We start from the raw sequence: 23,441 nt of genomic DNA, 5'->3' as shown, positions 1-23,441 counted from the left end.
CAGGGATGTGGGCTCTCACCACTCACTTGTACGTTCTGGAAAATGCAGCTCTGTTGAAACCAAAGTATAAACATGTTGGGTCTAATAGAAAGATTATGAGGAAATAATTCAGTTTACATTTTTCAGAATTCTAAAGAAAATAATAAAAGTACAAAGTAGTAAAATGAAAAACAAAAAAATCCCAAACATACTCCTATAAAGTTCTCTTTTTAATTCTAGTTACAAATAAAATCAAATTTCAGAATATTGGAATACTTATGTTTCTTGAGAAATTCCACTTTCCAACTTCTTCTAAGAAACTAACTTATTAGATTTGGATATCTTTAAAAAGTACATGTTTATTGAATATGAAAAGCCTGCTAGCTGATCTTTTCTGGACATTATGCACTAGCAAATTAGTGTAGCTGCGTGGCCTCTCGAATGGCATGCATTCATTTTCCACGTTTTAGGCTGTAATCCCCAATCACTATAGGCCAGAGGAGGTTATCAATTTTGCTGTGAAGAGATCTGCCTTCCCTCAGCCTGGGCTGCCTAACCCTATCCTCATACATGTCGATCTTTGCTGCAGCATGAAGGTTCACACAGGTAGACGGGAAAACTTGATTTTGGCAAAAGCTGTCAATTTGTGTTTTGGGTTGGTTTATTTTTTTCTTTCTTTGGTTGGTTTGGTTTTTGTTTTTTGTTTCTTGGGTTTTTCTTCCTGGTTAATTTTGTACTACTTTGGTTAGTCATTCCTCTACCTCTTGAATAGTCTTTGTACTCTCTAACCAATATTCATCCTCATGCCTCTGAAGTTTTCTTGTGTGTTTTCTTTGTGTTTCTCCCAGTTTTACTCTGTCCATTTATCCATAGTGATAATGTAGCCATCTATGTAGCCCTGTGACCTTTTCCTGCTCATAATATATCCAGTATTTCTTGAGCCTTTGTATCTCGAGAAGATGACTGTGCCTAAAGAATTTGAGTTGATGCATTTTTAATAACCTTTTGCTTCCGTCTTTTTCCCACTCCCCAATCCTCCCTCCCCCCCCCAATTAAAAATGCATTGCAGCTGCTGTCATCTGAGTGTGCTCAACTTATGCAAATATTTGGTGTCTATGGACTTTGAAATGCTCGGATTTCTTGCAAGAAAGTTAGAGTATATGTGTCAAAGTTGCTTAAACAGAAGCATTGCAGGATTCCTTGTTTGCTGGAAACACGTGCCAGGGACTTGGATGAATTTCACTATCAGGTACATTTTTTAGCTCATGTAGTAACATGAACAGCGCCAGCGCTATTAAGGCCTCAGAACTGCTATTCACAAAATTACTAAGCCATTAGTCTGTAAAGTAATGTGACAGTGGTAGTAAAGGAGAAAGAGTAATGTACTGGTATTTATGACTGCTTTTTGTCATTGATACCATATCCTTGAGAGACCTCCTGCTGCCATTTTTCTTGCAGTACAACATGGAGTCATTTTTTAGTTATCTTGGGTGCACTGGATTTTCTCCAGATCTTTCATGTCACTGTCAGTTAAATTGAATAGTATTAACATTTATATTCTCCAGCCTACAGAAGTTGCAGTCTTGGAGGCTTTCCCAGAGTGAATCTGAAGGACTTTAAAATGTTGATAGCTACCTATTTGTTAAATCACTTGATTTTGTCTAATTGAAAATTTTTGAAGTCCTTAATACGTTCTTCTCCTATTGGATATTTTATGACACAGTAACTGGCTAACTGGCTAGTAACTGGTTAACTGGCTAGTTTTGGCAGTGGATTAGTCTATTTATGTGCTATGCACATGATTTTTTAGGTATGGCTTTGGTATTTTTTTGGTCATTGTATGATATTGTAAGGGACCTATCATGGGCTCATGGGAACTCTTGAGTTGGTCAGTGAGCTGGACTGAAATAAAAATCTCAGCTCTAAGTACTGTAACACTTTAAAGGGAAAATTTATGACCAGCCTTGTGGAAATGTGCCTCAATTTAATGTGTTACAGTGTCTGTCTTACATGAATATGAATGTATTTATAGTTTTACAGTGTTTTCTGAATGAAGTCAATGGCCAAGTTCAAACAGGCTTTAGCAAACCAGGCTGTTATAAAGCAGTTAGTAGAAGTGATTCTACCAGATTTTTTTTCTCATTGAGTACTTTATCATCTTTTTTCTGTGAAAAGTTTGTGTAAATTGTTACAGTGAAGGCACAGTGCAGGATATGCATCCTATGAATATGAGAGTTTTTCAAAATGTTTCCTAAGTCCTGTACAAATACAAGCCCTCAGCTTTCATCTCTCCTGTTTTCCTTTCACGTCTGCTCTTTCCAACTCTTCTTCCCTCTTCCCTGTTCCTTTCTCTTTTAAGGATGCTTTTTGGAGGTGAACACGTGTTTGTGACCTACACTGTCTCCAAAACAAACAAAAGAGGGTGGGGAGATGATGAAGGGGAGGAGGACAGGGAAAAGATGCAGCTGCTCATTTTTAATTTTTGAAACTAGCCTTGAATTCTTGGCATTTGCTTAAGCTTTATAATAAAAACTAGGGGCATGACTGAAACACTGCATCTTTGTTCTACTGTGGTTGCCAAAAAGAAATTCCTAAAATAGTAACAAATAGATGATTTGAATTCTTGTCTAAAATAGTATCGATGGAAGATGTTTTGCCAGATGAGATTGCATGCATAGAGCATTGCCATAGCAGTGAAAGCTTTTGGAAAATCAGCCAACACCATATGTTGTTTTTTATTCTGTGCTGCCAGCATCCAAGTCAGTAGAAGGTATTTTCCTTTATTTCACCTGCCAGGAAGTAGAAATCCCTTTAGCATTTCTTCCTGTAAATCTATTGAAGCTGTTCAAGCTGTGTGCCCTCAAAGCAAAGAAGGCCAGCAGCATCCCAGCATTAGGAAGAGCATTGCCAGCAGGCTGAAGGGTGATCCTGTGCATCTGCCCAGCTCTGGTGAGACACATCTTGAGCACTGGGCCCAGTTTTGTACTCCCCAGTGTAAGAGACATGGACATAGTAGAGTGAGTCCACCAAAGGGCCATAAAGATGATTGGGACTGGACTATTCAGCATGAAGAAAAGAAAGACTCGGAGCGGATCTTATCTGTTTGTATAAGTATCTTGTGGAGGAGGAAGTAAAACAGATGGAGCCAGTTCAGGTTCTTCTTGGCTGTTCCCAGCAAGAGGACAAAATGCATTGGGTGCAAACTGAAACACAGGGATTTCTACCTGAACACAGAAAACCACCTGATCACTGGTACAGACTGCACAGAGAAGGTGTGGAGTCTCTTGCCATCCTTGGAGTTACTCAAAGCTGGCAGACCAGGACCCTGAGAAACCCACTGCAGCTTGAGCAGAGGGTGGCTTTGGTGGCAATCTGTAGAGGTGCCTGCCGTCCTCAGTGAATCTGTAATTCTTGTGTGCCTCTGCTTTGGTGTCTAGCTGAAAAACCGGAGTATGTCAGATACCACTAAACAAGTTTTATGCTCTCACATATTTTTCTGAGTGGTAATATTAGTGAAATAATATTATTAACACTATTAGAGAAAAATTTGTGGTTGAAGAACAAAGCTTGAAACAATGTGTGGAATGAGACGTGTTTGGGGCTTTGTTGCACAACCTTTCACATGTTAGTGAGCTCTTGCCCACATAAGTAGTCTCGCTGATGTCAATGGGACTACTCCTGTAAGTGTTCACCACTGCAAACAAGGGTTGCACAATGTGTCCTTGTCTGTAATGTACAAGTGTATGTAACACAGTATTTAATTATCACTTCAAACCTCCTTTACTTCAGTAGCATATTCTTTTAAATATCTCAAATTATACTGCTTTTCCTAGGCTGTACTTTACTGACATAGAGATATCATTACATCCATCACCATACAATTGAGCAGAGATAGCATCTCTGAAAATCATCTTTCCTTCTGTTCATTTATACAGCTGAAAAAAAGAGCTGACAGAAAAAAAGAAAATAATTTTCTTCCTTGATAGTGTTTTAAATAAATTGGAGTTTCTAACTTTTTTCTGACAGTTTGATGGAGTCAGTGCTTTACTTTCAGTGCTTAATTAGTCTGATGGTGTCATTTCTATTCCCCACAAAAGAATGAAATATGTTGTTTTTTTTTTATTTTAAATGTCAGTCAAAGTTCAATTTTGTATAAAGAGGCACCTTGTATCTATATTTTACAGTAATACAAAAAGTAGAGTAAAAAGCAGTTTCAAAGATCAATTATGTGATGCCATCTTTTTGTATTTCAACTGTATTGCTAAAATGTCTGCTGTGTAGCTCTTTTGGTGGTGTTAAGGGAAGGCTATGATGTACCCTGTAACATTCAAGTGATAAAGCTGGAGTCTCTGTCATGAAAACTTCATTTTTTGGATGGTTTTTAGAAGCTTTTATATTTTATAGTTCTTTTCTTGTTTTAGCTATTGCAATTTTTGTCAAGGTGCTTGAATTAGGTTAGAGAATTTTCTGGGACTACTGTAGGAATAGTTGAATATTTGAATATGGATGCTTGGAGTTAAATCTCTTTGGAATTGTGAAATGTTGTAGGAATACAGTGTTCTAATTTAGAAAATAGAGCCTGTTCCACTGTGTAAAAAGGATAGATGTTATTCATTCAGACCAGTGGTACCTTTATGAAGAATTGATTTGTAATGCTGAAAACTCTTTCAAGATCATCGTTAAAGTAGGAAAGAAAAAAAATTAATTGCCAGAAGGTAAAATAAGAAAAATTGACACTCCAGTTAGAATGGGATTTAAAATTTTTTATTTCTTTATTTAATAGGTACACCCATTTTATACCTATTAGTAACCTGAAGAGACTAATTGGAAACTGGACTAAACTCTTTTACAGCTTAGTCTTTTATTTAAAATCAGATGTCTTTTAAAAAAAATATGTGCACCACACCAGCCTTCAATTTGTTAGGCTTCACGTACATCTAGCAGACGACACCCTTTGTGTTAATCAATAGGTCAGGATCTTGGCAGCACTTTCAGTCTTTAAACAAATGAACCCGTAAATATCATGGCCAGTTTGTAGATCAAATAAATATAGCACCTTGCAGCCTGCTTCTTGCATCCTTTCTAAAGTTTTCTGTTGAACAACTCATCAGGTATGTGCATAGTCACCTTTTTAGACTTCTGCAAAGCTTTTGATGTTGTCTCTCACAGGATCCTCCTGGCCTAAATGTCCGGTGCACAGCTGGATAACAGTGATAGGTGATGGGTGAGCATCTGGCTCACGAGCCAGGCACAAAGGGTTACAGTGAATGGGGTGACATCAGACTGGGGACCTGTTACTGATGGGGTTCCACAGGATGCCATCCTTGGGTCTGTGCCCTTCAACATCTTCATAAGTGAACTGGATGCAGGACTTGAAGAAATATTATTCGCAGAATATGTGAAATTCATAATTTATACTAATTTGTATATTTTTCTAAATGTTTTATTTTATACATGATGTGTAGAAAAGTGCTGGGCTAGCATAGTTTGTTTTTGAAGAGCTTCCTTCCTGTGAACCAGATCAAACCTTTCTGGATGTGGTTGTGTTATATTTCTTCTATTAGTACTTTTTAGTGACCAGTTTCTCTGGGTTTTGTACCTTCTCATTTTGTGAAGGATGTTTGCTGTGTGTCTCTTTAAGCATGCTAAGACTTTAAGTTTGGAGGGGATTTAAAAAGAATGACAAATCCTGGTCTGTGGTGCTGCAGATAGGGTCCTAGTATCACCAAAGCAGAGACTCTCAGGTGTTCAGTCTTGTTGCTGAGTAGCATGTTATTTGACTGTGTGTAGCTGTTATTTCAGAAGAGTCCTGTGCTCTGGGAAATTGTCCTACCACGTCTACTAATCTAAGTGTTCAGATGAAGTGGGATGCTCCTTTCAGAAGGAAAAACATTCTCTGTCTCCAGTTTAGTGAAATAACAGAATGAGACTTGGAACAGGCATGTAGTATCCATCAAAGGTTTCATCATAGTGGATCTTGTTTGTGGAATAAGTAAAGGTGCATTTTATAAACAGGAGTGCACATTTATATTGGTAAGTATATTATAAAACATTTACAGAACTTTATTCACGAAAGTTTGTTTTAAGTAATAAATCAGCAGTAAAACACTGGTAATAAAGGGAATGGGGCTACTTTTAAGACAGAAGAGTTCAGTCAAAAAGGGAGCCACTCCAGGATTAGGTGTCAAGTGAGAGGAAGACATTACATCAGCTAGAAGGTATTACTGGAGAAGACATAAATCAAGAACTTGGTCCCAGCACCTGTTCTCAAGGGAAGAGTGAAGGCATTCTAACCTTGCTTAATCATTAGACTTTAAGTAGTTTAATCTGAAGCTGTATATACTCTTTTAAGAGATTAATTATGTGCATGTTCTGAGGGACTTCGCATATCATGAGTTATTAATGTATTTCAGTATTTATTTAGCCTTTATTAAGATATGCATTACTCTTCAGGTATATTTTGGGCAGGAGCAAGGTACCCTGGCTCTGTATATTGCACAAGAGGAAGAAAAAGGCAGATAATTATACTGAGATGTTCCTTCTACATCTGTGAAAACATTTTAACCTACTTCAGTATAATGCTTTACTTATAATATGTTAATAATTATTTTTATCAGTAACCTTAAGATGATACATAAATCTCTCCAGCAAATGCTTGAAATTATTTGATTACAATTTGCAAGTCCTAGAGCATGTCTGTAGTCCTTTTGTTAGCTTTTTGCAGAGTGTTAATTAAATTTCCAAATTTGGTTCCATCATGCACCTGCAAGCAGAGTAAAGCTTTTTACAGACCCCTCAGAGTTACTCCAATGTGCTAATGAGAACTGGAGAAAAGCTCCTCTCAAACCAGGAAAGTAAGACAGTTTTAAAAAGCCCCATGCATCAACTAATGGATGATATTACAGCATAACAGCATAAATACAGGATTATACCATTCAGACAACTTGAAGAGTGTTTGAAGCCCCATGAAAAATGAATATTCAAACTGAGAATATGTTGACTCCATTAGACATACATATAATTCCTATGGAAGGATTATAGGACTTTTAGCTCTAGCTAATGAAAACTGATTTCATCAGGAATTTTATATGATTTTTTGCTATTTATGTTAATACTGAAGCGGGGCTCAGAGCTGCTAGTACTGTGCGGTTCTTGAGTGTTAGATTTTGGGAGACACAAGCAGCTGAGTATCTACAGATGTCTAGGACTCAGGCTTGCAAGATACTGATAATATCAGAAAAACCACCATGAAAGTTGGTGGAAACGCGAGGCCTGATGTCCATGCCTTGCTCAGCATCTGGCATGTTCAAGTGCATCCCTGGCTTTTTCATCAGGAATATGGGATTTGAATTACAGGATACAGGATGCAGTGGTTGTTGATATTCTTTCTGTATGAGCACATTCCAGTTCTGTTTAGCTGAGCTGGTCTTTATTTTCTCTCTCTAAAACTTCAGCAGTGCTCCTGGCATCCTGGCTTAGATGTCATGTGGCTACTGCTGTCATTTACATGTATACAGATCCTGCAGGTTTAGGCAGTTATTGGAGGCTCATGTAATTAAACATTCACCTTTGAATGAAGATTTGAAACAGTTAATAGTAAAACGTATTATCTGTGAAACAAACATAAACCCTTTTAAAATACCTAAATCAGCAGTGAGGTGTTTTCAGGTATTGCATTATTGGTTTTCACTGTTGATATGCTGGGGCCACATATTGGGCTTTTTTTAGCGATGTGGAGGGGATTTGGAGGAGGAGGGGCAAAAAAGGTGACTGGAGCTGCTCACAGACAAGCTTGTGAATTGATTTTTCGAAAAAAGAGCAATCAAAGAGGTTTGACCATTGTGATTGCTTCTTGTTAGTGATTATACTTTTTGCCAGACCAGTAATGTCAGGTTTCAGAGGGTTTGGGCACTTGGTCACATTACATTCCTGTGTACTTAAATGGATTAAGATAAAAAGTCTGACTTGAAAAGGATATTTCAAAACTGACTGTGCCTGTGGTTTTGAATCCTGATGCTTTGAACAAAGAAGGGATTGATTTAATGGGATTAATGCTTAATCCAAATGAAGCAATGTACACACATGCCTTGAATGCTTTTGAGAATAACTACAAATATCACTTATAAAGTTCTGTAGAAAAATACAGAGAGGTGATCTTCGTGTAAGTAAGAGATGGGACAAGACTGCTTTAGATAAAGGAGTACACAGGCAAAGCTGTGCTCAAATTAGGACTTCTGGATGACTTTCACATATTTCAAGTCTTCTTTTTTCTTACAAGTACGATATTCATTTTCAAATGCTGATTTTGAGGAAGTGTGGCACTTTGCTCTTCATAATTTTGGTATTTCAGATAAGAAAAACTATTTTCAAATTAGGCATTTTTAGCTACTTGGAGAAATTAAGACTTTGCCTATATTTTCTGTGACTCTGCGGCTCCTCTAATTTCAGGGAAGAATTGCTTATTAGACCAAATAAGTTAATTAGTGTATTTCTTTTTTAATTTGGATTACTTTGTTGTTGTTGTTAACAGATGCAACATTGACAGTATTTACAGTTATTTCCTTTTGTGTTTATTGGTAAAAGCCTTCTTGATATGTGAAATCTACCTGACTTCTTACAATGACCAGTGTACATCCTCGCAATGTGTTTTCAAATAATTGGATCCTGTCTAAATGGGAAAAAGGGTTTGGAGGGAAGCAATGACTGCAGTCTTTCTGCTCAAGGATAAAATGCTGGCCCTTGGTAAGAATTAGGCTGGCTTATCGGTTTTTACCCCTTCTTTCCCGACTCCCCATGTGCCCCCCAGACTGGGAGCCAGACGCTAGGTGAAAATTAAAATTCTTGCCTAATCATGAGGTTTGATTAAGTTAGTGGTTTTAGAAAAAAGACCAAATATTGCAACACTAATGAAAAAATTGCAAGAATTGCTAATGACGGTGTGTGACTCATGTTGCTAAATGGAGCAGATTTTTAAACATAGCTCTAGGCTTCAATTCTTTCAGCTCATTCACAGTCAGTTCTGCTTTATACTGAGCTCAGTGAAGCTATTCTCAGAGGAGAGTGCAGTGTGACATGGATTAAGAGTCAGAGAGCAGGGCCATTAATCGATTTAGTACTACACAGGTTATCTAATATCTAAGAAATTTTTAAAATATTTTAGGTAGTATAAAAACCTGAAAGCAAAAATATGTCTGTCTAGTGATTTTTACTTTATATTTTTTTTTCTCTAAAGAAAGTCTGTTGAAGATTGGCTCAAAGGCAAGGAATAATTACTGATAATTGATGTTTGAAGGTTTTCAGTTTTCGTTTTATTTTTAAACCCAGTTCTGCTATATCTGAGTTAGTAAATAGTGTAAAGGAGCATTCTTATGTACTAGAATTGGATTTCTGTCTGGAATGGTTCTTGGCATTGCATTTTCCAAGCCAGCTAGTGATGTCCTGGGCAGGTCTCAAATGTTGCTCTGTAGTAGAGTCAGGTCAGAAATGGTTCCCAGCAGGCGATCAACCTCAGCTGAGGCAATTTTCCCTCAGCTTCATTGCTGGAGATCAAGAGAGCTTAATAGTAAGGATGAAGGAGTTATAACCACAAAAGCAGATGGTATAGCCAAAGAGAACACTTTAAATTGAGATCTACACAATGTAGCTGGGTGTGGTGGTCAGGAAGCGAGTGCTGGGCTGCCCCAAGTTGTGGGCAGCTGTAGCTTGGGTTTGTTCTGAGGGGAATGAAAAGAGGACGAGCATATCTGATATGTGTGTATTGTTTATTTTTAAATCACAAATTCAGAAAAAATAGTTAATGTGTGCGTAAAACATGACAACAGCAAGTTGTGTCAGATAGCAGCACTGAAATGTGAGTTGATAATTTTAAAATAAGAATACAAGAGAAAGCTGATTTGGTGTGTTTTTAATTAAAGAGGATATATGTATGGAGGGCAAGCTCCACTGCATAAATGGAATGAATGGACATCCAAATCAAATGCCAGATTCCTCCTTTAATTCCCAGAGCAATTCCAGTCTTCCTGTGCTTTCTGGCCTGCTGAGTGGCCAGAGTTCAGCCCTCCTGAGTGATGATCCCTTTTGGTGACTGTCACAGCTCTGTCAGAGGACAGATGGGTTCCAGATACAAGGGGTGATACTTTCTGGGGATGCATGAAATGAAGTGAGGGGAGCTTTTGTTTGGGCTGCTTGGGAGGAAGTGTATAGACCAACACAGTTAAGAATGTGGGCACTGCTGCCTTTTCCCTTACTAGGCACTGTTGGTGTATACACTTGATGCTCCACACAAGAAATGATGAACAAGAATGAGAGATGTCCTTGCATTACTGGAAGTCATGGGAAGTAGCAGTGAGGGGAGAAGTAGTAGAGGAGATGTGAATGAATGTAGAAAAGTTTGCTGCCCCAAATATTTAGGACCAATACATTAGTAACAGAACAATTAATAACCAGCATTGGCTTGTGTTATGTTTGTTGGTAATTCTGTAAATGGCACCTGAGTGGCATGATAAACTTTAGTTTCCTGAGTGTGGACCTGTTTATTTAAATGTTAATAATCATTGCCTCTAAATATTCAAATAGGGTTTTTTTGCATTTTTCAGAATTAAGGGATTACAACACTTCAATAGAGAGGTCAATAATATTTAACAAAAATACGTGTACTAGAAGTTTTCAGAAGCATGTGAATGTTCAAGAGGGTGAGTGTGTGCATGTTGTTATGCAATAATGTTATTCTAATGTGCATCTTACAATCAAGAAGGCTTTCCATATGCCATAAAATAATTGCTTCTGCATAGCTGTAAAATGCTCTTACATTCAGGCATCTTTACAACACTTTTTAGCCTTAACGCACATAAAACACAAACCATTAAAATTTCTTTGAAAAGGCTTGTATTTCTACATTTGGTGAAGTTACAATGTATTATTGTTAGTTTTAGTTGTGGAGTTTGTGTGTATGTTTGCAGAGTGTTTTTTGATACAGCAGGCTAAAAATTGGGAGCTGACCAATAAGTTGGCCTTAATCTATGCACAAAATAGGTTTTAAGTCACTCCTTTTTAACTCTGCAAACATATTGTAAATCTTGTTCTTCTTGCTCCCATCTCCAAATCCCACATTGAGAAAGAACATCTGCACAGATACCTTTAGTGAAATAAAGACGGGTAATTTAAAGACTGTTTAGGAATTCTGATATCAGCTCCATGAATTACTTTTCTGTATAAGGTTAAAGAATTACTTTTCTGTATAAGGTTAAAAGCAGAGTTTCTAGCTTTAGGTTGCTGAAATTGCATAATATCTGGATATTAAACTTGAGACCTGTAGACTGAAATCTTATTTCAAATTAACATTTTATTGAATTCTGATGTGTGTTTTACAAAACCCACAATATTTTAAGGTTTGGATCAAGAAAGAAATGTTATTTTCACTGAAGAAACAAATAGATCTTTTCAGAATTCCAGTTGCTAATTTTACAATCTTTTCAGGTCATAGTTTTTTTACTAGAAGCAAAAGAGGTTTCTTTGCAGTCTAAAGACAACTTGAAAGTAGCAGACATTTTATAACAAGTCTGTTTTGATCATTTTTAGTGTATAACTTAAAGGGCAGATAAATTTTGATGACATTTTGATGGCTAAATCTTTAAAATGTGGTACTCTTTTGAATGATTCTTAAAACGTGTTTCCTTTTCATATTTTCTCACTATGAAATTAGAAATACTTTTTTAAGGGTTTGCATTTTTCTCATTTGAACAAATTACAGAATTATATTAATGAGTTTGATTTTTTTTTTAGACCATGAGGCAATCCCTAAACCGGCTTTAAGATTATCTTGTTCATTTCACACTTGTACTTCTTTATAGATGCATTATGATCTAACTCTACAAGCTTTCACCTAAGGTTAAGCAATCAACATAGTAGGGTTTTGCTTGTTTTCACCCCACTTGCTTATTATCTACTTGTCTTACTGATTTATGATATATGTTTTCTTCTTCACTAACGAAAATCAGGATGCTCAATAAGCTCTTGTTCAAGTGATAAATATATGGGGAATTGCCCTAATTAGCAATGCTGTTCTTTGAGGTTATGATATCCAGCAGGAGTTGCCACCTCTGGATTAAAAGGAAGGGTAGTTTAAACCAGTTTTGAGCTGTTGGGGGCTGATGTGGGTGAGGGATGTGGTGCAGCTGGTATGAGGAAAGTTGTGTAGGTTGATGGTCTGCAGATGAGAGCTGTTGGTTTGTCTTCTGGTATTGCTTCCTGAAGACTTTCACAGTAAACATTTGTAAGAGATCTTAAATTTTACCATCACTGACTAGCATTCAAATTGCACTGTGCCTCTGGTCATCGCATACTGATACTGTGCAAAGCACAAAATAGGAGAATTGATCTCATTTTGTACCTCTCTGAAAGAGGTCAGTGTTGTTCAGGGGGGAGCTTCTTTTTTGCTGAAACCTGGCTCCTTTTTGCGGAGAATTTACTATTATATTTAAATATGCAAAACACAAGAGAAGATGGCATATTTAGAGTCATTACAGTGGTTGCTGCTCCTCGTCCCCTCATATCTCATTAGAGCCATTACAGTTGTTGTTACTTCTCTTGCCCTCATATCTCATTAAGGCTTTTGCACTGAGGTGCCTGTTCCCTTCATGGTAGCCTGGAGTCAGATCCCTCAGGACAGGCTCTTTCTATTGCTTCCCCCTTAGGACAGCCTCAGCACTGCTGGGCTCACCTGCCTGTGGCCAGTTGTTTTGTTTGGGGGATTTACAAAGTGCATAATCAGATTATAATTTTGTGAGTTTGAAAATTTATTTATGAATGTCAGGGATCTGAGATTCTGAATATTTCTTCTTTTTCTGAAATGTTTACTGGAGTTTTCTTTCTGTTGTAGATATTATAAGTACATTTTATCTGCAATTATTTTCATTTTGACAACTAAGTTATTAAAGCAATGGAAGCATGCCTGTGAAAACAGTTTACACATCTAAAGTAACTTAAGTAATTCTAGTATTTGAAAATTGCATATGATTTTGGCGTTCCATAATAGTTTGTGTTGATTTTGCTGCCATTTGCAGTGAGAACACTGAATTTGGTGCTCTGTGAGACATCCCAGTTTGCCTTCTTCTATCTCCTTTTAACCAGTTTCTTTATCAATATATCATCCTGCATAGCTTGGAAATAATTTTATAGTCACAACCATAGCCATGAATTCCTACCTGGCTATTTCTCCTGGGTACTGTTTATGTGTATGCCTTCAGGGGACTTTTTGTACACAGTATCTTGTATGGCTACACTTTGCTTCTACTATTTTCTACAATGCAGCTCATTTTTCTGATAGGATATTGCTCTCTCTGTTCTATTTAAATAGTCATATATTCAATCAGTGTGTTAAACAAAGGGATATTGATTTTTGCTGGTCTCCAGGTATTTTCTTCATGAGGGGGTTCACACCTATAATGTAATCTATTAATGTTCTCTCTTTCAGGCTTAACAGATGAAAAAGTGAAGGCGTATCTTTCTCTTCACCCCCAGGTACTGGATGAGTTTGTATCTGAAAGTGTAAGTGCAGAAACTGTGGAAAAATGGCTAAAAAGGAAAAATAACAGACAAGAAGGTAAGTGCTTTTTATTTGTGATCAATATTTAGCTTTGAACAGCGCATTTGAACAGCTTATTTTCAGATTTAAAAAGGAAATCTGGTTTTGGTATAACTTGAATATTATAATTTTTGTGTTTAGGTTCTGCCATTTTTTGAAGGCAAAATAGGCTAACATTTTTTAAAATATTTTGAGCCTTTTGGTATTTTTATTTTGAAATATGCTGGTATTAATATTGGAAGTTTAGTTTACCCATTTTGAATTGTAAATACTTTTCATCAACCTGTAGTGTCTATTTTGAGAACATAACTTGGTTTTCTTGGATCAAAAATTGGTAAGTTTTGAATTAAAAATATCCAGTATGCCTCAGTAAATTACTGGATATACCATCTCAAAAGTTCCTACTTGCAACATGTAATTAAGTCAAGTTTAGATAAGAGTGTTGACATAGACATTATAACTCAGTGTGTTAAATTGTGGAGGTGTTTCTGTTGTGTTGCATTAGGTATAATCCACAACAACAATCAGAAAAACAGTGTATATGAATCAGGGGAATAGGTTGTGACAATGCTTTTTGTAAAAAGATGATGAAAATACTTTAATATTACTAGAAATTAATACTTCTTGTTCTTATGAGCTATGTACATTTAAAAATAATAATTTTATCTAAGGTGCTTAAAATCACTGTAAGAAATCACTGTGTGTTTGAAACACACTTCATAGTGTGGGTTAAGGGTCTTTATGCTAAAACCAAATAAATGCTTTGGAGAATTTTTAGCTTCAAGAATCATATTTTGCTAAGTGGAATTTATTACCAGTTGCTTAAAGTTTCCAGTTTTTGGGGAGAAGGCTATAAAGGAAAGACAAATTTTTGTGGAAGTCCTCATAAAACTTTTTGTAGCAGCTACTAAAGTAAAATGACTGCTGACCATTATCCTAGTCAAGTTTTAATGTGAACAGGTACTACAGTGGGATTTGTCTGTTTTTTTCATACACTTTAAAAGTTCTATATGATGGCTGATTTTCCCCAAACTTGTATTAAAAATGTCAAGCAATAGTTTTGCTACCATTAGCATTTAACTTCATTCTGTTATCATCCTACATGTCTTTCTGCCTTCCCTGCTACTTTCCTTTTGCTGACAGCGATCTCTAAGGTGGCCGTAGTTATTACACTAAAGGCAGTCATGCAGACGGGGCTTCTTTAGTGCTGGATTTTAGATAAAAATAAGCACAACCAGATTTAAAACTACACTTGCCAAGTAAAACAGATTAATTTGAATGCATTTTGTGTATAGAATGAAATGGATACTGATGAGCCTTGTCTGTGATTTTCTTGTAGAAAGATAAATCCTATAGTCGTATAAAACATTTCTGATAACAACATATCCTAATCTTTCAGAAAGCAATATCTCACGAAAGAAATTTGCTAGATGATTTGCTCATTTCATGTTATGTATGTTCAAATTCTACTGCCTGAGTTATGGTGGCATTGAGAAACAAGGGGGAGAGGATGGAACGGATCCTTTTGGTGTCAGCACGGATCTGTGGTGACTTGAAGTGACTGCGTAGCCTAAGTCACTTTACATCAGTAGGGGTATACTTTTCCCTCTATCCCTTTTGCTTCAGTCTAGTCTACTCTGCAAGTGCTCACATCATGTAATGTGATACAGCCAGAAAAGGGAGCTTTGTTTTTATGAGGAAGTTGCCAGGCAGGCAAAAAGCTGTTTTGAGGTCTCTGGCTTAGTGTCTGTACTCTTACACGTTGGTGACGCAGAACAGTCATTAACCTATATGCACAAATTGTGTCCTGCCTGATTTACAGACATCCAGCTGTGTGTACTCTTCAGCCAGAAGTCAATGGGCCTGCAGCCAGGGTAGTTTATCTGAATTTCATTAGCATGAACTGAAATGTCTGATTTAGACTTAAATGAACCAAAATTTATCTGTTACTGAGATTCACTGAATTAATTGCTGTAAATGGTTTGGGGCTTTTTCAAACCTTAATTATTAAAAAGGGAGGAAATCATTAAATATTGCAGTGTTTAAGGTATAACTATATCCCAAAATCTAATGAGTTGGGTCCTCAGTGTGTTAGTTCTTGTATAGATTGAAACTGATAAATTGAAATTTGGTCATGACAGGTTGATTTTAATGGTAATCTATCTGGTATTACAAGACATATTTTTCTTTAACTTGTTTTTTTCCTTTTCCTGGTATATTGGAGAAAAACTGCAAAGATAGCATTGGGAAGGAATGCTGCTTATGCTGATATTTGGGTATTCACTGCAATTTTTTGAACTCTGACTATTTTCTACTGATAAATTACATGTTCAGAACAAACCCAGGCCTTGTATTATTGCACACAGAATTTCCAAACAACTCTATTTGTAATACACAAACACTTCAGTTTTAAATTTTTGCTATCCAGATCATGGCAGAGTTAATCAGCCAGAAGGAGACCTTTTCTTTTCCATATGCCTAGATATAGTACTCACAGAACTCATGAGACTTCTTCCATTGTCCTCTTTCATACCATTCAAGCAAAAGTGGCAGATTGTTGTAGCCAGGACCATAATATTAGGAAAGCTTTAGACTCTGCTGCTGGATAGATCCTCATCTCCCAACAAATTTCTCAGAAAAATATTTATAAATTCCAACCTTAATTATATTATTTGAAACTTCACTGCCACAACAATAAGAGGCTAAGCACATTGATTACAAGCCAGATGTGCGTCTTTTACACTGTTGATACTGAATATTGTAGATGTTTTTCCTAATCTTTTTAATTACCTCTTATAATAAGAGGAAAGGACAAACTGTACTGACACAGAATTTCTACATGGAAAGCTGCCTATATCACTTAAGAAACTCATCACTTCCCATAGCCCTCATGTTCATTACAGCGCATGACCATGTGCTTAATTACTGCTGAATCTGGAAACATTAACAGCTGTGTACATTATTTTTTTTCCAGCCAAATTTGCCAAAAAAATGTAAAGCTACGTATAGTGGGAACGTAAGGTGCCTTGTCATTGTTTATACAAATGTTGTTAAGTAATTAATAAATACAATTAAAAAAATAACGGGAAATAGTATATTCAGTACATGATATAACACTGATGATAACCAGAACTTATCATCTTTTAAGTGCAATGGACTTACTGCATTTCCAGGAACCTGATACTTCATAATTGACCTGTTAAAAAAAACGAAGTTATTAGAAATTAATTGCTTCATATAAGTATTGCTGTAATGTTTGATCTATACTAGGCTGCATCATTGACGCATAATAAAGTTTCACATAAATAATAAAAGTACAAAAAGTTATTTCTGTTGCTGCATTTTTGGGTTTTTAGATATCAGCATGGTGAGCTTTAAATTTGGCTACAGTCATGTAAGAGACAAAGTAGTGAGTTTTTGAGAGGTGTTGATGTGTGGCTCTATTTAGGGAGCAAGTCTGTACTTAGGTTTTTATTGTTAAGGAATACCAAAGTACATATTTCTGCATTAGATAATAGTTATTCCATTGTTTCATCTTTGAATTATATCTTCCTGCTTTTAAAAGGTAGTGTATAGAGGCATGTTGCTTGCAATTCACCTAAGGTTATTAAATAGGTGAAAGGATGGCTAACATGCATTTCCATAAGCAGGGAGAGTGTATAAAAAAAGATACATGTAAGGAGGATATGTGTCAGTATGTGTATGCTAAAGAGATGTCAGCTTGCTGCCAGAATTACAAAGAAAAAAGTGGAGCCTATTCTTGATTTGTCAGTTTCTGAGGACTGTGCCTTTGTGCACTGTCTGAGCAAAGATACCTGTTCTGCAGTGCAGGGTAGGAGCTGTAGAGCTGTAGGTGAAGGATACCTGGAGTCTGGAGACTGTCACTGCTGTGATGCTCCACAGTTTGTTGCAATTCTGACTTCTCCCCAGCGTAGGCCAGAGGAACTGATCTGGCAGCATGTTAACAACCTCCTTGATTTATAATTAGGGTGTCTTAATATTTCATTGATGCTGCAGACATGCTGTTTTATTCTGATGCACCCCTGCTGTGCTTATGTTTGTGACATCCAAGCAGGGCTTCTTATTACCAAACCCTACTATTTACATATTTTGATGCCTTTCTTGGATTTTATTTTTTCATTTTTCTCAAAATAAGACAGAAAGGTTGTATTTTCCAGTTCCAGCTGGAAGAATTGCTTGCTGTGTTCTTGCTCTTCATTCAATGTTTGCCAGTGGCCAGTTTGATACAAAATGTTGGTCTAGGTGGTCTTGTTGGTCTGAACCAAGGTAACTTATGATACTGACAGATGCTACTTTCCTGGGATAATATCCAGGCTGACAAAATTTGTCTCTATTGTCAATGTTTTTATCAGAAAAGTTCCAATAATGTCTGGGGTCTGCGGGGGGATAGAATGTAAGCAAATAAAGATAGTGCAGAAGGCAATCTCACCCCTGAGGAGTTGCAGCTGTACTAATCCCCAAAGATTAGGAACAGACCTGCCCTTAACAGGCCACAGCTGTATCCAGTGAGGATGAGTGCTATAAAACAGTGGCTTAGCTGGACAAGGGGAGAGCTGGAGTTTGTTGGCTGTGGCATGATGAAAAAGGAGTCAATGATGCCCATGAAAAATCACCGAGAAGGTATGGGAGCTTCACAATAAGATGACAACAGGGGGCTTTGCTACATAGAACCTATTTCTCTGTGTTTGGCACTATCCTCACTTCCATGGAGATAAAACTCATTGGTAGACTTTTGTATGGCATAGTTTGCAGGTTATCATTTTTCATGTGTCTAGAAAGTTTATGTTAGTATCAGTATTTCAGAGGCAGACAGATGAAGGCATTTCCCAGTTCTGTGGTGGAGTTCTACACAGGAATGCCATTTTAGTCCAGATGATGAAAATGGAATACATGTGTCAGATGTACAGAAGAAGCAGGTATCTTGGGAGACTGTTGTATTGTGCCATTGCTTTTAAAAATGGTTTCATTGCTGCATCATTTCTTGAAAGACTCAGTATAATTGTGTGAGCTGAAATGGTTTGTTTCCTGTGTGACCAGTTCAATTTTTTAAATTTTTTTCTCTTAATCAGAAGAAGATCAGCTTATAAATTATCATTTTGGCTGTGAAAATATCGAGAAGGAGTTAATGAAAAAGTTCTCCCTGTTATGTTGCCAGTCTGGTTTTTTTTGACAGAAAAGGTTAAAGGAAAGGATATTTAGTTAAGATAGAATAGGACTGTTTTTTTAAAGTATTGATAGTACAGATTTACTATGCAGTGGCCTCTTGGTAGATAATACTGAGATCTTGAGTGATGATGAAGTCTTTTGTTCAGTGTGTGTCTCAATGTTGAAGCAGTTGCTAATTTTCTTCTTTGTTATTTGAATGTTTATCGCTAGCAAACTCCAAACAATACAAAAAATTGCATGGTACATTTTTTTTCTTTTAATTTGCTGAACAGTGTGAGAGTTTATTGTCTGGTTGTTTGGGGGGTTTTTTTTGAGTGGGTCAGGTGAAGAAGGTGATTTTTCTGTTTTTCTGGACTTTGCATATTTAGAATTGTTTAGATGGTCAGAAATTTGCAGAGGGTAATCCTTTAATGATGATATGTTTGGTCTTAGGAGTAGACGTCACTGCTTGGTCTGAGTTCCCTCTTGGACTAATTATGTTAATCACATTATATCTAGAGCAATTATTCTCAACATGTACTTATACTAATGTTGTGTTTTTGTTAAGCTTGTATTAGGAGTGTTTATGTTTTTTCTGTCTGCTCAAAACCACTGTTTCTCCTTACCTCTAAGCCTGGCTTCACAGAATCATTCTCTGTGCAGTACTGCTAGTTATATTAGAAAAGAAACAGATGTTCATTTTTGTCATTTCTCAATCTTTCGGTAAATTAGGACTTGGAGCTTCTTTTATTACCACACTGAGAAATAGGTTTTTTACTTTTCTTGCTATTTCTCTTCAGTTTACATTTTGAACATTTCTAGATGATCAATATCCTTCTAGAGTGGGCAGTATAAGAGAGATAGTATTTCAATAATGGGTTAAATTAACGTTATGTGCAATACAAAACCATTTCCCTCCTGTACAAGACAGTTCTCCTGACTGTTGTCTAGCCCTGCTGTTCTTTGTTTTCAGATTGTTTCCCTCCTGTAAACTAATCTTTGTTTTTAGAGTAAAAAATCAAGTCAACAAAAGAAAAAATCTCAGTAATTGCTGGAGAGGATCCATTCTGCTGATGTATGTGGAGACTGTATACCCATGTAGCCAACACTTCTTAATAATGATTATTTATGTCAATGTCAGCTAACCTGTTTTACATGCATTGAAATGGAGTAGGAATGTTCCCATGGTCTGAAAGTTGAGAAAGAAAGAAATAACAAGGGAGTAGTCATTAACTTTCATGGGACTTTTAAATCCAAGTACAGAAGTATTAATTTGATTAATCTTGGCTAGACAAGACCTGTAATCAAAGATTGACCAATAAGGATAAAAAGACAAAATGTAAAATAATTACAGATGTTGGCATTGCTTGTTCTGTCCATTAAATAAGACTTACATCTTTGAGGAAAGAGAAGTATGCAGTTGCACAGTGTGATAGTCTGTTACACCACATGTGCACAAAGAAAGGATATTTATTCATGGATGTTCTGTATGCAAGTAGTAAAAACTCAGTTCAGCAAAGTTCTCAATGTCTTACCCGTGTATTATATATGTATAGGAATTCTGCATCTCTTTTGTATCACAGGAAGTACAGGAAGCTGTACTGAGGATGAATGAAAATTCATCTTGGAGATGTCTAGTTGGATATAAATGTTAATGCCATGCTCTAAATGGATGTTTCTTATGTTTCTGTGGGCAGAAGCAATTAATGATATTTGACTTAACCTTATATTGGCTAATTAGTGAGGATTTTCAGCAGAAATCTTACTTCTGAAACTGCTCTAATGTCTTAAGGCTTTGAAATCAGGTTGCATACACAGAAAATTAAATCACAGACATAGTATGGGCTTACTGAAGACCAAAAAATTTTCAGTGTGTGATTCTGTAGTGATTTAGCTAATCGTGGTGGTGATTTGGTTACTTTCTTTTAAAATATCTATGATGAGATGGAATTTTAATCCAGTTGTCCTGTGTTTGTTTATCAGATCAGATTTAGTGCAGCTAAAGTGTGTACTTTTCAGGGTGAGTCATGGGTACTCCCTTTATTTGTCCTAATGGCCAGTGGTAGTTCAAGTTCTTTGTCCAAAAATTACTTCTTCATATTATTCGTTCTGGCCATGAATTAAATCCTGTTAAATATCTTTCAACTACACTATAATAAACTGGTTTTGTTTTCTTTTGGTTTTTTTGCATGTTTTATGAATGAAAGTTAAATTATGTTCCCACGTCATTCAGCAAGAGGAAGGCCTAAGTATGATTTAATTCCCACTTATTTACTTCTGTACATTCCCTACGTGCTTCTTCAGGAGATTATACTCATTTAAATATGTTGTAGGAGGAATACATATATGACACAGAAATGAACACTCTTGCCTTTGCTTAGCTGACATTGAGTTTTGTTTATGTCACAAATATTATTCAAATACTTTGAAGGTGTTATTAAACATGTAGACAGAAATTATTTGATTCAAAACATGTATTCACATTTCAGACGCTAAAAATCCAGAAACAAGCAAACCCACAAAATTTTGAGATGAACTCTTTTCAGTGACCTTCAAAGATACCTGGATTTTCTGTCCAATATTTGTATTTGAGAAAATCCTACTGAAGATTTTTGAGGTTCTAAGAACTTGGAAGTGAACTATGGAATTCCTAGACAATTTTCACTACAGAGGACTTCAGTATTCTGAGAGGAATTTTTATTTTCATAAGCTCTCTGAAAAAATAGATGGCATACTAGGATAGTAAAACTTCATTTGTCCTGAAAATTAAATCCAGATGCATAGAAACTGTAAAGAATCTCATGACGTGTCAGATTAAAAAAAAGGTTTGGTTGATCTTTGCCTCTGAGGCCTTGTTGCATGGCATGTGACATCTATGAGGCTAAACTGCTTTTTTTCTTTGCACCCAAATATGATCTTGCATCGAAGTTATCATCTGGAGTAGTCCTGGGCAGGTGTTAGTCCTCTCATCTGATCCTAAATATTGTTTTGGGAAAGTGCAGATTGGCAAGATCCAAGCCATGCTTTGAGTGGAAAGTTAATCAGGTCCTGGTGATATTCAAGTCCTAATTCTACATTACTAATTACAGCCCTAATTCCTCCATTACTTTAGGCCTAGACTGAATTAGCTATTGCAGCTCAAAGAGGGATGCTAGGATTACAGTGGAAAAATCTGCCATTAAAGCTTGGGAACAGATAGAGAGCTTAGCCAGATGCAAGCAAACAGGAAGCATCATTAAGTCACTGTGGAAATTTGAGGTTAATTTGAAGTTCAGATGCTCTGTACAAGTAATACCACCTCCTCAGGATAAATAGAAGAGCCAAGGTAACCAGATGTGTGTGACAGTGGTCACAAGGGTTTTTGGGGTGAAGGAAGAGATGAGATCTTTGACTCTATTACAGAAGGCTTGATTTATTATGTTATGTTATATACATATACTATACTAAAAAGAAAAAGAAAGGAGAGTTTCCAGAAGCTGCTACGCTAAGCTAAGAAAAGAATGAAAACACACAAGATGGCCTTGACAGACTCTGCAAGCCAGCTCTGCTGTGACTGGTCACTGAACTAAAACTTCTATAGGAGACCAATCACAGACTCACCTGTTGCATTCTACAGCAGCAGACAATCTATTGCTTACATTTGTTTCTGGGACCTCAGCTTCCCAGAAGGAAAAAATCCTAAAGAAAGGATTTTAGTGAGAAGGATGTCTACGACAGATGTGTACATGTCTTTAATCTGTATTTCTAGAAGTCCAAAAAACAAGGAAAAAAGGAAGAATTTTTTTTTACCTGGATCTCTTTGTTGATACAATATATGTGACAAGCTAACGGTCCCATCAGTACAGCAGAGGGGAACTATGAACTATTTGACTAGCATCATGTGAGGCTTGGAGGAACCACTTCACCTGACTTTATCAATGGTCAATAAACCTGGATAATAGTCCACTGATTTGAATTGTGTTTAATTATTTTAATTCTTTAGACAGTTTGAGCAAAATGTCTGACTGTTGATTATGGAAGAGGAGGAGATTGCATCTGGTCATTTTCTCTAGGTCTGAGGGGAATGGATCTTTTTTCCCCCTGTGGAGCACTTAAAGCTCAGGTGTAAGGAGGTTTTGCAGGAAATTATAATGGGTTATAAAACCAGTGTCAGTTGGTGTTGAGCCAATGATAAGGATGAATTTTACTTAAAGGATTTGTCTTGTTTAAGCATAAGGATGGAAAAGCTAAGAAAGAATTAATTGCCTAATTAGGTTAAAAAATAATTTCTTCTCAGAAGAATTATTGTTTCTGATTTTTATAAATTCTGTGACGACAATGACATCTACTTATCTAACTATATGGCATTTGAGGATGCTCAGTTACTATCCGTAGATCTTCTGTATGAGGTTTGTTGTTATTGTGGAGGGAGTTAGCAAGGTCAGAATTTCTTGCACTGACTAGCTCATCTGGTTCAATTCAGCCAGAAAAAGACCCCCAATTCTTATAGTGATATTATCTCTTTATAAAGCCTTTTTTCCTTTTTGTCTTTACACTATGATGACTTTTGTGGTGCTCCTACCAAACAGAAAAGGATTTTTTATTCTGCAAAAGACCTGAACTGTAGCAGAAGTTTTATAATTATGACTGTAGTGATGAAGACAGTTGACAGATTTACCTTTTCCATAATAGAAGAATGAAGGGCACCCTGCAAAACAAATTGACTACAGATTTG

The 23,441-nt window shown here is 36.4% G+C and overlaps 1 protein-coding gene across 3 annotated transcripts in view; it reads left to right on the top strand.

Annotated features, from left to right (window-relative positions):
* PDE10A (phosphodiesterase 10A) overlaps positions 1–23,441 on the top strand; it is a 166,434-nt gene that overhangs the window by 58,766 nt on the left and 84,227 nt on the right. For all 3 annotated transcript variants that reach the window (XM_030944702.1, XM_030944703.1, XM_030944705.1), the window contains exon 2: positions 13,451–13,579. In XM_030944702.1, the coding sequence (XP_030800562.1) occupies positions 13,451–13,579 (129 nt within the window). The remainder of the gene's footprint in view (positions 1–13,450; positions 13,580–23,441) is intronic.

This window comes from Camarhynchus parvulus, chromosome 3 (assembly GCF_901933205.1).
Source record: "Camarhynchus parvulus chromosome 3, STF_HiC, whole genome shotgun sequence".
NCBI lineage: Eukaryota > Metazoa > Chordata > Aves > Passeriformes > Thraupidae > Camarhynchus > Camarhynchus parvulus.
Note: the sequence above shows the minus strand (reverse complement) of the source record. Positions and strands in the feature narration are given on the sequence as shown.